At 42.1% G+C, this 15,674-nt stretch overlaps 1 protein-coding gene across 7 annotated transcripts; it reads left to right on the top strand.

Moving 5' to 3' along the window:
* Positions 1 to 4,079: 4,079 nt before the first annotated feature.
* On the top strand, positions 4,080 to 13,205 carry LOC308087991 (uncharacterized protein). 7 transcript variants are annotated; one of them, XM_080432276.1, is made up of 8 exons: positions 4,080 to 4,711; positions 6,245 to 6,968; positions 7,119 to 7,621; positions 7,767 to 7,843; positions 8,245 to 8,422; positions 8,621 to 8,697; positions 8,798 to 8,845; positions 9,471 to 9,595. In XM_080432276.1, exons 1-7 carry the CDS (start codon positions 4,085 to 4,087, stop codon positions 8,832 to 8,834), a joined length of 2,223 nt encoding a protein of 740 aa, XP_080288402.1. In that variant the 5' UTR covers positions 4,080 to 4,084; the 3' UTR covers positions 8,835 to 8,845; positions 9,471 to 9,595. The 7 variants fall into 7 exon arrangements, with proteins under 7 accessions (XP_080288402.1, XP_080288401.1, XP_080288406.1 ...); XM_080432275.1 differs by having other exon boundaries at positions 8,798 to 8,924; positions 9,471 to 9,593; XM_080432280.1 differs by lacking the exons at positions 4,080 to 4,711; positions 6,245 to 6,968; positions 7,119 to 7,621; positions 7,767 to 7,843; positions 8,245 to 8,422 and adding exons at positions 9,973 to 11,104; positions 11,223 to 11,724; positions 12,048 to 13,205 and having other exon boundaries at positions 8,669 to 8,697.
* The last annotated feature ends 2,469 nt before the right edge of the window (positions 13,206 to 15,674 follow it).

Here is a 15,674-nt window from a genome sequence, read left to right on the forward strand (position 1 = left end):
GATAAGTAATATGCACAATAAGCCATAGAAATATAGAAGACTGAACTTGAGAGAAAGAAAACCATGCAATTAACATGAGTATTTTAAACCCTCACTAACCCTAACCTCAGTAAAACTATGCCTACCCCTAACCTCAAGAAATACTATGCGTAAGCCTAAGAATGCCAAATCATGATCAACTCAATACATCGTCGGGGACAGGGATCCAACCAGTGACCTCCGGACTCATAGGCTGCCTTTCTTCTCATTGAGCTAGAGATATGATAGCCCTGGTAGTGTCTGTTGATACATATAAGTCTTTCCGTCCCTGATGGACCAAGCCTCTGTTTTGCTAACTACTCTAGATCACTGGTTCCTTAACCATCTACCGATAGAGAAATTGTACGTCTCCTCGGAACAGAAACTAGTGAAAGTAGCCGATCTACAAGCTCACAAAACGTTGCTCTCTGAAAAGTTGTGAGATTGTAGATCGTCTATTTTCACAATGAAGTATGTCATACATTGAAAAAACATATATACTCTCAAATAAGCATTTCATGTCATCTTTAACAATTGCACATGTATTCATTGATACAGTCATGTTGTTTGCAATGCACTTTAAAATAAGTCTGCATGAAGTGAGCTTTGAACCGGCGGCCTTGTAGTTGTTAGGCATATGCTGTAGATAGAAGCCATTGGACCAACAGACCTGACCTGGTGAAAAATGAGCTCAGACAGAGGACAGTTTCACGCGAATTGCTCAAAAACGTTAGTGGCTGATTTTCCATAAGTGAAAGAATGAAGCTTTTAAGAGCCAATGAATGTTTTTCATATAATTAAAAATGGTGGGAGATCTAAAAGTCAGAGGTCAAAAGTCAGACCACAAAAGTTGTCAGGCATGAAGAGACGCATGTGTGTATCCAAGTTCCATGGCTGTAGGTCAAACAGGGCATGAGTTGTACCTGTTCAAAGTTGGCATTTTCAATTGAGTGATATAGCGCCACCCTTTGACGAATGAGTGTGAGAATTATTTCTTGATCGTTTTTCATGACCATCTACCATATGGCAGAGTTTCGTAAAAAGCGTATGCACGGTTAAGCCAGAACTGCCAAAAACGGCAGAAGAAGAAACAGAATATTGCCAATAACAAAACGGAGCCTTGCTCTGCAGAGCCTGGCCCCGTAATAAACAGACAACACAGTCATTGTGAGTCTGTTCAGTAATAATGAGTCCAACCCTATTGGTCCAGTCCTTGAGGAGTTTGTCACCTGATGTGACATTTGTCAAAATACTTCCAAAATGTTAAAGAAGTCCATGATCATAACACCAGAGGCAGCTCCACAAATCATGTTCAACCCAGATTTGGCTCAACAAAGGGAATGAACTCGTTCTCATGCTATTCTTCAAAAATGTGGAATGCCCTACCAAAAGGAGTAAAGGAGTGTAAAACCCTACTCTCTTTCAAAACTGCCCTAAAGATACACCTTCAGGAGGCTGCAATTCTAAAATGGCCCCTGTCCAAGTCTTAACCTACCCCAAGTCCTAAACCTACCCCCCCTACCCCCCCTTTCTCTTTCTTCTCTTGTACATTTTCTCTTCATACCAGTAACCTGTAAACTGATTGTATGACATTCTGTATAGTTTTGTGTATATCTGTCTGTCTCTTATATGTCATCATGATTTGTGTACATGGGGATCTCATCTTAAACAAGCTCAGTGCTTAATGAGACTCCCAGTTTAGTAGACCTTGTATTGTGAATTTGTACTTCCATGTACTGCCATTCTCATGTCTTACTAAATAAAGTACATCAATCAATCACATGTCCTTCTTAGAGCTAAATACATCAAAAACAAAGGATATGATGATAGATTTTAGAAGACATGAATCAACCTTTTACTATGATGATTATAAACCAGGCTGTGGAATGTGCAGAAAGTATCTTGGGACAGAGTCATAGACTCAGAACTGTGAGGCAGTTTGTAAAAAAGAACATCAGCGCTTGTTCTTTCTTTTATTTTATTTTTTTATCCCACGATTTTTGTAACCCCTTTTTTTTTCACCCGGTGCCAATTTCCTAAGTGATCCTGGGCGCTACACCAGCCCTACACCAGCGCTACACCAGTCCCCCACAGCCTAGGGAGGCCAGGGCCGAGCTCATGCTTCCTTCAATGCATGAGAGCCAACTGACCTTCTTGTCACCTGACAGGGGGGAGTTTCCCTGGTAGGACGTTGCGCGTGGAAGGAACACGTTATTCCAACCAGTTCCCTTCCCCTCCATCAGGCGCCCCGGCTGTCATGGGGAGGCGGTATAGCGACCAGGATTACTACATGTTTTTGTGAGGGTATTAACTACCCTAGGAGACACGGGGAGAACATGCAAACTCCACACAGAGTAGTCCAGATCAGCGCTTGTTCTGTCTTAGAAATCTGTCTTGTTTTCACATTGATAAAACCATGATGACTCTTTGATCTGCTTTTATCAAATCAATCTGGTCTTTAATCTGTTTTTATCAAATCAATCTGGTCTTTAATCTGTTTTTATCAAATCAATCTGGTCTTTTATCTGTTTTTATCAAATCAATCTTGTCTTTTATCAGCTTTTATCAAATCAATCTGGTCTTTTATCTGTTTTTATCAAATCAATCTGGTCTTTTATCAGCTTTTATTAAAACAATCTGGTCTTTTATCAGCTTTTATCAAATCAATCTGGTCTTTTATCAGCTTTTATCAAATCAATCTGGTCTTTTATCAGCTTTAATAAAAAAAAATCTGGTCTTTAATCTGCTTTTATCAAAGCAATAAGCTCATAGCGCGACACCGAGTGCCGCGCTATGAGCTTGTAGATCTGCTATTTTTGAAAAATCTTGAACATTTGTGCAAATGTTTGAATATAATTTATTTATTTTATTTTTTAAACAACATTTTTAACTCAAACATTTTCTTCTGGAACAACATATTTTGATGGGGATCAGCGGCCAAAAACATATACATTTGGGGGTCCTTGACAAGAAAAAGTTTGAGCGCCACTGATATATTTTTTCAGAAAAATTAAGACATATATTGAGAGACATTTGACAGTTACAAATGTTTGCTTTAAAATATATATATTCAAAGATTTGCACAAATGTTCATGATTAAAACAAAATAGCAGATCTACAAGCTCATAGCGCGGCACTCGGTGCTATGAGCTTTTATATCTGCTATTTTGACAGTACTGTAGATTACACTAGATTACAGTAACTGACCCCAGTCCATCTTGATAGGCGCGGTCAGGCTGGGATGTTCCACCATGCATGTGATCTTCTCTCCTGATCTGTAACAGACAGACAGACAGACAGACAGACAGACAGACAGACAGACAGACAGACAGACAGACAGACAGACAGACAGACAGACAGACAGACAGACAGACAGACAGACACACACACACACACACACACACACACACACACACACACACACACACACACACACACACACACACACACACACACACACACACACACACACACACACACACAGGTAGTAGCCTACCAGTAGAGGTGACTATTAGTTGTGTATTTCTATGTATAGGTGTCTGTTAGGTGTGTACCTGGGTGTGTACTCCAGGTAGGAGTGGTACTGGTAGTACCAGTCTCCATCAGACAGCTCATCAGTAGAGGAGAGACCAGAGTTCAAAGGTTCTTGACCTATCCACCAGGTCACCAGGATCACTTTAGGATAGAAGTCGTAGCTGCTGCACCTCAGCATGTGAGTGTGTTCACCACGACGGGGGGGAGTCTCTGACTTCAGTCTCACTTTGGGCTCCACTCCTAAAAAAGAAATCAATGTCATTTCATGAAAATAGTTGGAATGAACTAGAGTAGAAACAAACAAAACAATACACATAATCCTGTAAAACATTAACCTGACGCTTCCAGATCCAAAAAGCTTTCGTCACAATTGTTTCTCAGCTTATTTGGATCTGGGCTCTCGGGAGCCAATTCGATGAAGGGGCTGTTCCTTTTTTTCAAGATACTTGGTAGATGATTGGATGGGACCGTCTGTCTATCACCGTGTGGGCGTGCAAACACAACCAATCATATTGACGTGTCTACGTGACGTATGGTAGGCGCGACACCAGGAAGTCAACATCGTAGTCCAGTATTTCACCCACCACAACAAGAACTCTCAAGAAGTTGCAAAAAAAAAGTTATCATGGAGCTCGGAGATTTTTGCCGTTTTTGTAACACGAATCTGCGCATAAAAGGTATTTTAACGAATACAAGGAAGATATTTGATAGGCCTACTAAGCCTGACGAAACAAGTATTAACGAACGCCTGATAGCGTTAGGTTTAACACTGTTTAAAGACCCCTCCGTATCGTGTCGGATGTGTAGGTCATGTATTCGCTTGCTTCAAAGAATGGAAGACGATTTTTCCATTTTAAGGCGCTGGGAAAAAGAGGACAAGGACAGAAGACCTCCAGAAACGGCTACCGCTACAGTAGAAACACCGACGTCACCTGAGGCATCTGGATCCGCGAGGACAGATAAACGGTACAGGGAACCTACGCCTTCTAAAACACCACGGAAGAGTAAAAAAGCTCGCACCCCAGCGCGCACTCCATCTCGGGTCACCCCATCTCGCACCCCTACAACGACTGCTCCAGCTGACTCCCCGACAACGACCCCATCTCGTCGGCTGTCTAAACCAACAACTGGGATGCCCGTACGGCGAAGCCTATTGGAGGTCAGTTCATATTGTGAAACTATTTCTAATTGTGTCTAACCTAATGCTGCCAACTCGCGCTAATCCAGCTGCATTGCCAGTTAAAATTGTATACATCTGCTGAGTATCCAGTGTACACTAATACACTGGGTTTTCATGTATTCATATTCTCATCTCATTCTGTATCCGTTCATTTAAAAATAGAACCATCTTAAAATGTATGACTCTATAGAACAGTGCTTCTCAACCTTTTCAGGCCGTGACCCCCCAAAATAATCATATTTGAACTGGGGACCCCCCAGATAAATATTGTGAAAATAGCTGATCTACAAGCTCATAACTTGTGATCTTGTAGATCGGCTATTTTCAATGTTTTGCGTCTTTCTTATATAATTTGACAATTTGGCCAATGTTTGACCAGTTTTTATAGTATAGTTTGTTGAATACTTTTGATGCAGTAATGGTAAAACAAAAATAGGTATTAAAAAGTCTTGAAAGTTATAAATTGTCACTTGCACTGTCGTTTGGGGACCCCCCCAAAATCATGTGGGGACAGCCCTGGGGGTCCCGACCCACAGGTTGAGAACCACTGCTCTAGAAGGCTGGAAGTCTGTTCTATCTTGACAATAGGGACAAAGGGCCTTTCTTCTGTTGATCTGATAAGCACACTTGGCTCAGGGCAAGAGATTAGAAAGGGTCTCATTTTACAGCAGGCTGGGGGGGCTGTCCCCCAAATCCTGCTTCACTGTCTGTTCTCACTTACTTCACAAATCTCTTCCAAGCAGGCCTGGTAACTCACAACTTTTAAAATATACTACACTGGTTAATGACTTTTCAAAGGAAATGTGACTAGGCAGGCTGTCATTAGCTAATATTCCCTCTCCATGGAGATAATATTTGGCTGGTACTACTATAATGTGACATCATTTATCTTTGTTATCTGGCAGGGTCTAATCTCCCTTAACATCTCACAGCCCATCCTCCCTCCAACCTTACCTACAGAGGGGGGAGGGTGGTTGTTAAACAGGCAGATGTTAGGGAAGGGTGTTGGATAAACAGACTTAAATGAGTCACATGGTGTCAGAAACAATACATGTGAAATAAACCTGTAACACCAAACAGCCATTCTCCCTAACCAATCGACATTCTAATACACAGTGGGACTTACCTTAACTTACCACCTACCTCTTTTGTGTATAATTTAAACTAATTGAACACAAATAAATTGCATATTTATTCCAGCATCTTTGCATGCTGCAATATTGTCTTATTTGCACAGTTTATATACTGATACTGGATTTTTATATACTGTACTGTATATATATATATCTATATATCTGTGCATAGTAGCAAATATTTATGTTTGCCTCTGTTCAGCTTTGTTGTCATGGTTTGTAGCAGTTTTCTGTCTCAGTGCATTAAGAGTAACAAAAAAGGATTATAATTCCTTTTAAGTGAGCACGTATTAGGCCAATAATCATGATCCATTATATTTAAAAATGCATAGTCACACTTATGATTATTTAATAATAAACCCCTTTGTTTTTCTTTCAGGTTACTATCAGGGGTAGAACAATAGTGTGTGACAACAACACCGCAGGCATTGTCGAACACCTCACCAAGGAAAATTGGACAACAGCAGCCAATCTGATTGTCAGACACCAAGAACTGTTTGGAGAACTTAAGAACAATGTCCTACAATTAATAGAGGATGAGAGCAAAAAACTGTGTAGTCCATCCCAGGGTTTTATGTTGTGGTGGTCATCGGCAGATGATTTGAAGGAATTTTCATTCGCCAAGTTGCTGTCAGATCTCCAGTCTATGTCACCATTCATATTTTCGATATTTAATCAACTCACCAAACAGTCTCCCCATGTCACCTGTGCTGCTGCTGCAATCGCTCTGAGAGGAAGGGAACCACGATTATCAGCCTTTGCTTATTATGTGGACAGTGTTCTACAGTATGGAGGGGCAAAGAAGGCAGTTTTTAAAAGGCTTAGCAAACTGGGTATAACCACAACACACACCAACGCTGTGAAAAAGCTTACCGAATTGGCAAACACCTGCGGCGAAGAATTTCACATACTGAAAGTAGCCAGTGAAATCTTCGGGAACCCAGACACTGCTGACAGAGTTGAGCAAGTCAGCCTCACAGACACTGCTGAAGGTGGAGGTGCTATGGCTGCAGATGGAACTCCTGAAACCAGCCCACTGAGTGACGCAGCGATCCAGAAGCTTGATGAAGCTATACTCAGCTTTGATCTGTCTGTCGTGTCAGGTTAGAAGGGCCATTCTTTTTGTTGATCGTTGTTTATTTTGTCGCTGCATTAGTGTTTTAACCTTTAATTTTATGAGTCCTTTTATGTGTTAACATTTTTTGTCTGTGTGTGTGTGTGTGTGTGTGTGTGTGTGTGTGTGTGTTATACAGATGAAACCACCCAAAGCACCATGGAGAACACCATCGATGCACAGGGAGGTGCTGTACTCCCCAGCGGCACTTCACAGACTGATCAAGGGACTGGCGATGGCACAAATCTATCCGGCAGTGTCTTGCCGCTAGGACCATCACAACCAACACCACCATCCACATATTCCATCATATTTGACAATCTGGATTTCTTCATCCGCCCACACCAGCAGTCTACTAGCCAAGCGAACAAATCTATCCACTGGGTTCACCACATGGCTGTAGAAGACAGAGTGTCCATAACCCATCTCAGCAGGGACAAGCCAACTCAGCCAATTATGGACTATGACATTGGGAACTCCCTTCCTGGTCCTGAGATCCAAGCCCATATGCGACGAGAGTTTGTTGTCCTAGGGAGCCGCATTCTGACCAAGTACCTGAAGGCTTTCAAGCCATTAACTTCTGTAGTGGCTAGTCACATCCCTCACCAATATTCAGACACAATGTCAGAGGCCTCCACTCACGTAAGTATTAAATGACGTACACTACAACTGTCAGTTGTACCATTGAGTTAACTTTTTAAGTTGAGCAAGTAATAACTTGTTTACTGGCATAGGTTATAAACTAAAAACATTATGCTATTATAATCCATATATTCTTCCTTCATAGCATCCTCTTGGACTTCTGTTCAAAGATGAGAACAAAACTGGGGACTTGGTTGACGTTTTACAGCACCTCCAGAATGAGTAAGTATGGCTTGTCTTGGAATGTATGAAACACAATGTTTGTATTCGTGCAGTTTGTCAATTCCACGGCATGCAAAAAAAAGAGTCAGTCAGTGTTTGTGCATTTCAGCGGCCATTGCTTATCAAAAAGTGACACTTGAACTTGCCAAATTAGTGATTTTCTTCTAACACTAGTCATCGCAATCACATCATGGAATTACCGGATTGACATCGCACAATTGCCCAACTTTGCATGTCATAGACACCAATATTGTTGAGTGCAGGGGCTTTATTACATGCTGCATGTGCCCCACAGGCCTTATTTAGTTTTGAACTAAGGAAAATATATATTTTTACTTGCATATGCATCTGAAGGGAAGGGTTTTGATAAAGCTAGTAAGTCTATTTGATGTGTCATGTAGGTATGTGCCAAAGGACCCACATGGACTGGAAAGTGTGTTTGTAGGTGGAGACAGACTGACAGAGGGGAACAGTCGGAACATCCAGTTGTCCTTTGCAGAAGGAGAGAGCAGGGAAGACAGACTGGAAGGCCTTGTCTTCAAGTTTGAGGATTGGCATGCAATCCGGAACCTGTTTGAGGTGGGTGAACTCACTCAATGTTTGACCTCAAACTGTTTATTCACAACAGTATGGACTAGCAGCCAATTACTGTACCACTTCCCCTGAAAACAAAGTTTGGACTAACTTGACTTATCTATGCTATCATGCTAATTATCATGAAAATAATATTTCCTGAAATTGTTTGCTTACTGTACTACAAAATGATTTGGATTTTAGATCTATCATCTGGTCTTTTACAAGGAGGATTCAGCCAGAGATCATGGGACACTGTTTTCAAATATGAACAGGTTGAGGTAAAAAAGAAATGTTCAAAGTCTTCTGTTCTGTTTTTATATACCGTATACATATTCTGATTCTAAGAGCCTTGTTAACTATTTTCCAAATCTTTTGCAGCGATGTTCTTGTCACTGATGAACTCCAGCCACCATGAATTCCGGCTTGGTACTTCATCATTACGACTTACTGTGCTCTGTTCTACCGCCAGGGGAAATCCAGTCCAGCCAACATGAATTCAGGCTTGGTACTGCTGGGGGGAGGTGGGGGGGGCTGACTACTAACAACTGACGACTGATGATTTCTGACTTGATGAGCGATGACCCGGGTTTGTGTTTGTATTGTCTGTATATGTTTATGTGTGTTTGTGTTCATGTGATTTCAACCTTTCAATCGACTATAAAGCCCCTCACCTACCTCACTGACAACTTTTAACCCATCTTACCCTCCCAGTCCCCCAGATCCACCTAAACTTGCCTTTTCTATACCCCCAAGTCTAACTCCTCTCCCATCCACTGATGTCTGTCTGTCCGTCTCATGTTTTGTCGACTGTTTGACTAACATTGTCTCCTTATTTTGTACTGTGTAGCGGCTTTGAATTCTTGCAAAGCGGTATACAAGTAATTAACTAATTCTTGTATTATTATGTAATACTTTACTAATATATGTGTGTCCTGTTAAGTAACTCCTGCCACCACGATTTTGTCTGGTGGTCCCCTACATGTCATCATCATCATCAGCAGTTATTATTCTTTGCCTCCTTCCTCTTTTTTTACTTCTCATATTTTTGCAGTTGCAGCAATGCAAAAAAAGGTCCACATGCTGCGTTCAACGCATATAAAGAGATGGTGCAAAAGGACACTGCTGCTCTTTTCCTGGCTGCCACAATGGAGCACTTTGGACTGAACAATGTCACAGGTACACAATTGATTGTCACTAATTATGGTCACATAGTAGTTGTCCACATTTTTATATATTCTTTCAAAACATTTCAATTATGAATGTGAAAATGTTTGCCTAGGATATCTATTCTTTTTTTGTCTTTTTCATGTCAGATAGAACTCCTATTCGCCAGACACTCTGTAGTAGATTTTATAATAGTAGATTTTATCATTTTTGTGTTTGAAATCTATCGTCAACTTACCCATTTCACCAGCACTTGGCTGATGCAAATTTCCTGGGCATCTCAATTTCTTTTTGGAATTGTAGTTTAAATGTCATGGCTCTTTTGTCTTTTCTATTGCTTCCACGACTACGTTATAGTAATTCTTGTTCTTTTAAATATGTCTCAACAGATGTGCCAGAGGACTTCATCCCCAAGGACATCAGGTCTGGGTCACCAGATGTGAAAAGGACCTGGTTGCATAAAGCCGTGACCCAAATTGTGGACCGGTTTGTCATGTTTAATGACATCTCAGACACTGTGAAAGGTATCAGACAATGTGCCAGTGATCGTCCTCCACCGGGGAAGGAGCTCCAATGCCGCATGCCAAGTTGTCCCAAAACCTACAAGTACAGCAAGGCCAGGGAGAACCACGAGCATAAAATTCACGGCTTAACTGTACCTACAGTGGGTGTGCCAGATCCAGTCATGCCTAGTTCCGTGGACCACAAACGACAGCACACAGAAGCAAGACTCAGCTTTGGCTTCATGCTGTCCAACATGCAGGATGCAGTGAAGGAGGGAGATGGAGAGAGGTTACTGAGGATGTACTCTGTAGCATTGCTATTCTACAAGGCCTATGGCCATACCCAATACTCCTACAGTACACTCCTGCTGACCGTGCAGGTCAACGCCACTCTCTCCCCTCGCCTAGCACACAGTCTGACCTGGAACAGGTTCTGGAATGGGAGCGGAGGGATGGGCAAGAATATTTCTCTTGATTTGCATCTGGAACACCTTAACAATTTCTTGAAATCGTTCCTGAAGCGCACAGGCCCAAACATGACAGAGAAAGGAGCAGACAGGATCAGCAAGTCCATTGGGGTTCTGAAGGACATGATGGACATCACAGACACTGAGCTGGACGTTTCAAAGTCCAGCGGCATCCATCATGCCCGTGACCAGACTGACGACATTATAGCACTTGTTGAGGTTCTCAGAGAGGCCGAGCTGTTCAAAAACCAACCAGGCAGACAGTTCACAGCCTTCCCCAAGTTCAACAGAAACCTGCTTTCAAAAGTGAAGCACAGCGAGGTGTGGGGTTGGATGAGGTCGAAGTTGAAGGAGTGGAAGGGTGTCCCTATTTGAACAATGACAGCATAAGGTTCACAGACTCAGAGACTTACTTAAGATTACATAAAGTGTGTGACGCAGACACCACCGCGAACGGAGAATTCATTTTCTCTCCCTCCCGCTCCACCTTTTCAAAACTAACTTTCTACCAGAGAGATCATGGAACAGTTTTCCAACATGAACAAGTTGGGGTAAAAAAAAATGAAAGTGTTCTCTTTTTATATATACTGTACATATTCTGAATCAAACAGCCTTGTTAACTATTTTCCAAATGTTTTGCTCCACCTTTTCAAAACCGACACTTCACAGGACCCACGCTGCACCTCGATGTCGTCACCCCCTGGTCCAGAGCTGGCCTGCGCTGAGCCCTGTGCAAAAATGATTCTCCTGTCCTACCAAGGCAAGAACACACAAGAGCTAAGTCTCCTTCAACATCCCGAAAATAACGTTTCACCTCTTGCACGCATAGATAAAATTGAATACTGGTATAGTCCCCACTCCATTGGGGTGTTATTTTTGTCACATTATTATATGTATATATATGCACAAAGGTGAAATTCATCCTCTGCTTTTTACACATCCTAGAACAACTAGGAGCAATTAGGGGTTAAGAGTCTTGCTCAAGGAAACACACATCGACACATTGCCTGGCCTGGAATCATACGCAGTAGCGACGTCCATAATGGTTCCCCCAAGAGTGTCTGCTCCAATCCAGCACAACTCTGCAGCTTCACAGCAGTAACGGCTCTACGGCTGGGTCAACCAAGGGCTCTGGCTTCCCAGGCGGGCTCAGTAACCACTCAGCTATGGGGTATGCAATTCATATTTCAACACTATTCATACTGCCCCGTGTGTTGCCTTGTTTTCACTATGCCGTCTGAACAATATTTGCATCAAAGGTTCAGTTTTGATGTCAACATCCATGTAATCTTAACAGTAAAACGTGTTTACACTTTATTCACTAATCCCGTACTACCTCAGTGGATAGACTTACCCTCATCTAATAACATATTCAGCTTGAATAAAGCCTTTGTCTTCCATTGACAAACATGACCATTTTATTGGTTTTTCTCTTTTTCCCTCACACCTGCACCCTTGTGTCTCCCCCCCCCCCCCTTTTCTCTCCCTCTGCAGCCGCAGTACTGTTGGGGGACGTAATCTGATCGTAGCGACCTCCCTGGCAGCTTTAGGCACATTAAATATAGGCTGTGTTGCCCTTCGCACATGACAAGTGATAAGAGAGCAGATACAGAGGAATCCCATCAACACCACAGAAACATTATTGCCACCTGGGCCCCCATGCTGAACTTGACGAAGAACACCCCTGCACGATATCTACGCCCCGACTTTTGACCTCAAGGAGGGTACGGATCTGACTGGCGCTTGGGGCCCCTGTGCATAATACGGGGGGCTCCGGTCTCAGGCCCCAGGAGGGTACGGACCCGGGGGCTCAGGAGTGGGACCTCCGTCTCTTAGCTCATTCAGTGCCAAGTACATTTGTTAATGGCACTGGATGGGTTGGGGGAGGGGGGGGGCCTAGTCTTGGGCTCTGTCGGAACCTCCTCCTCCGGGCTCGGAAAAGTGACCACCTCAACCAGAGGAATTGGAGAAGAAGAAACAAAAATGCATACATTTTACAAGAGAAAATAATAATACACATGTTAGAATACTTGCTTCTAAAGGAAAACTCAGTGGGAGTGCCCCACTGAGGGACCCTAAGTTTAGTAATACACTTATTGGAATCAAATGACAAATGTTGTGTGATTGTCCCCATTAAGAGCTCATGTCCAGATGGTAGGTTTGGGACTGCCCCAGCCTAGTTCAGAGTTTCCCCTTCAAAGAAAAGGGTTTTCCTCGGCTCACATGACTCAAATAGGAAAAATGGGACCTGATTTTTTTTTAAACATGCAATATGTTATGCTAGATGATAATTGCTATAAAGTACTGTTTAGATTTTAATCTTGTGTTGTTGTGGGTACTAAATTCGTACCCAAGGAGGGGTTGATGGTCCATTGTGGAACCTTGGGCCGTCAACCTTTACTTTATAGAGTGCAGTCAGAAGACAGGCCTTGATAGCCACAGCGTTGATATACTGAATGTAATAGATAAGAACTTGAGAATTCTCCAGGCGCTCAACCGAACGCTTGTTTGCATGCAGACTTAGATGTGGAGCGAATCGTGATATATCAGGTCGTATTGTTTTAATATTAATTTGCTGTTCTTTTATTCACATAGTATAGAGGGAATCTCCCTTGTTTGTCAATAAAGATGCCTTGCGCATGTGAACGGTAATTTCTGTGTATGTCTTCTATAAACTAGACTTTAGGGTTTTATTGAACCAAGAGTGACAGGTCTGCCACGGCACATCAGTACAGATGCCACCGAATGCTCTTGGCCTAGAGTTCTAGCTGTCCTTCAACCCAGCAGCCACAGCATCTTTATTTTTCTCATTACTTTCACACACATTGCAGGATGTAAGAAAATATGTATATCGAATTTGCACTTTTTAACGAAGGGTACTTGAAAAGGATATGAGTAGTTGGGATCCTATTGAATATAGGCTACGCATGGTGTTTTTATAATCCTGTTATATATATATTGTTGGGATTTTCCCCTACCTGAATATGCGCAACTATGGAATTTAGTTTTTTATAAATAAACATTTTCATTTGCCTCACTTGTTCATGTTTACTTTCTAAAACTACGTCATAACATGTTTCTACAGTATCAAAGTTGAATCCCATGTGTAAAATGGCAAACTGATCAATGCCTCTAGCCTAATGATTTGAAACAATCAATTTGAACATGGGGGGAAAGCAGGGACATACAGTACCAGTCTTGTGATAAAAAGGTTATTATCAATCTAAAAGTGATATATTTGCATACCTGGAAAATAAACAACAGTTTTTTTGCAGCGACAAACTTTTAATATGTTCAAATTACATACAGAACAATTTTAATCATGAGCATTCAGTCAACTAAATATTCCACAGCTTTAGTTGACAACCAATCTGAGTCTTATAAGGGCCTTTAATGGTCAACTGCTTATTCGTCAGACGACTCTGAGCTGCTGTGCTGTGTTCCCATCTCAAAGTCCTCATCATCTTCATCAAAATACCCTGTATAATCGATGTCTGGCTCAGTGAAGCTATCCTCTTGAGAAGAAGGCTCTACATCCTCAATGTCACCAAAGACTTCATTGATGATTAGCAGAATTTCTCTTGCATGTTTTTTTCTGAATACTGGAAGGTTTCTAAGAATGTAAGACAAGTCAAATATGTGTGTGCAGCGTTCTACTACTGCATCTATGAGCTCAGCACTGAAACCAGTACATGCTGACTTGCTAGTGTAGACATGTGCTGTGTCTTTTTCTAAACAACTCATATACTCCTCTAACATTTCCCGGATAAGAGATTTGTCCTCTTGTGTTACCACTCTACATTTCCCTTGCATGCCAACATCTTGTTCTATTACCTCATGTTTGGGGATAGGCTCGTCACAATTTTCACCTGCACATGAACATACAGAGTGGCAATAGCTGCAGCAGACATGCCCTGGCTCTACACTTGTGGGCTGGTTTTCAAAATGACTGTACAGTGCTTTTCTAAAGCAGCTCTTAGTGCCAGTGTGTATCAGTTCTTTCACTTCTGGAGCAGCCCTTTCAGTTTTTTTTATAGCAAGCAAAATTGCATGTGACTGTAACCCATTTCTGCCAGCCCTTCCAGCTTGTTGGACAATGTCTTCAACATCCTCTGGCAAACCATACATTACAACATGAGAAATAGGGAAATTCAAGCCCATTCCAAGAGCTATTGTTGCAACAACCACTCTGCAGCTCCCCTCTCCCTCTCCACTAAAGGAGGCCAAAACTCTGTCTTTGTACTTTGACAGTGTGTTTCTGTGGAAGATTCCTAAAAGGTGGTTCTCAGACTTCTGATCCCGGTCTCTGTTAACCCAAGCATCTTCTCCCAATTCTGCTTTAAGATAGGTGAACACTCTGCCAACTGACTTCAGTGTTCTGCAATAGATTATGATGGGAGACATTGATAGACCCTTATCTTTGACCTCCTTTACTACCCAGTCCATACAGTTCAAGTTATCGGCAGGAACCCGACTCAGTCCCAGCCTGATGTTTCTCCGGTTTGGGCTTACAGTCACGAGAGTTGCCTCCTCCATATTCAGCATCCTGGTCACACGGCCTCTGTTCTTGTTATCAGCAGATGCTGTCAACGCTAACACAGGTAAACCTGAAAGACAATAAGTGCACATGTATCAGCAAACAAGCATTAATGAAGAATTCATGTAGGCTACACTTTCTAGAGCGTTATAAAGGCAAAATAATTAGGTTATTTATGTTATCGGGTAGCTTCAGGTAAAGACTGACATTTCCAGATATCATACTGCATTTTCTTTACATGACAAATAACTACACTTGGACAGCACCAACTTCTATGACCTGCTTCTGTAGTGTATACACCCCTCCCCCTAAAGGCCCGTTCATAGTCCCTAGATGGGTCTAAAACGTGCGTCAGGGGGTGAGGGATTCCGTCCGTTCTTTACAGACGCATGCATAGTCGCTGACGTTAAATCCGTAGGAATTATAACGTTGGGCGTCGTACACCTATTAATCCACTAGATGGCAGCTGCGAGGTTTTAAATGTTGTGAAAAGTGTTGCCATGTCCGCTTATTATAAGCGACTTTGGGCTTATTTTTCTGTAAAGTTGCTTGTAAACAAACATTGGTGGTTGCGGTTTTATTTG

Source organism: Gymnoscopelus braueri (assembly GCF_963280865.1).
Source record: "Gymnoscopelus braueri genome assembly, chromosome: 7".
Classification (NCBI taxonomy): Eukaryota; Metazoa; Chordata; class Actinopteri; order Myctophiformes; family Myctophidae; genus Gymnoscopelus; species Gymnoscopelus braueri.

Bases quoted from the DNA above. Each gene is read 5' to 3' on its own strand.
- LOC308087991 (XM_080432276.1), top strand. From the start codon at position 4,085: ATGGTAGGCGCGACACCAGGAAGTCAACATCGTAGTCCAGTATTTCAC. The intron at 4,712-6,244 runs GTCAGTTCATAT...TTTTTCTTTCAG, and splicing joins TACGGCGAAGCCTATTGGAG to GTTACTATCAGGGGTAGAAC. The intron at 7,844-8,244 runs GTAAGTATGGCT...TGTGTCATGTAG, and splicing joins TTACAGCACCTCCAGAATGA to GTATGTGCCAAAGGACCCAC.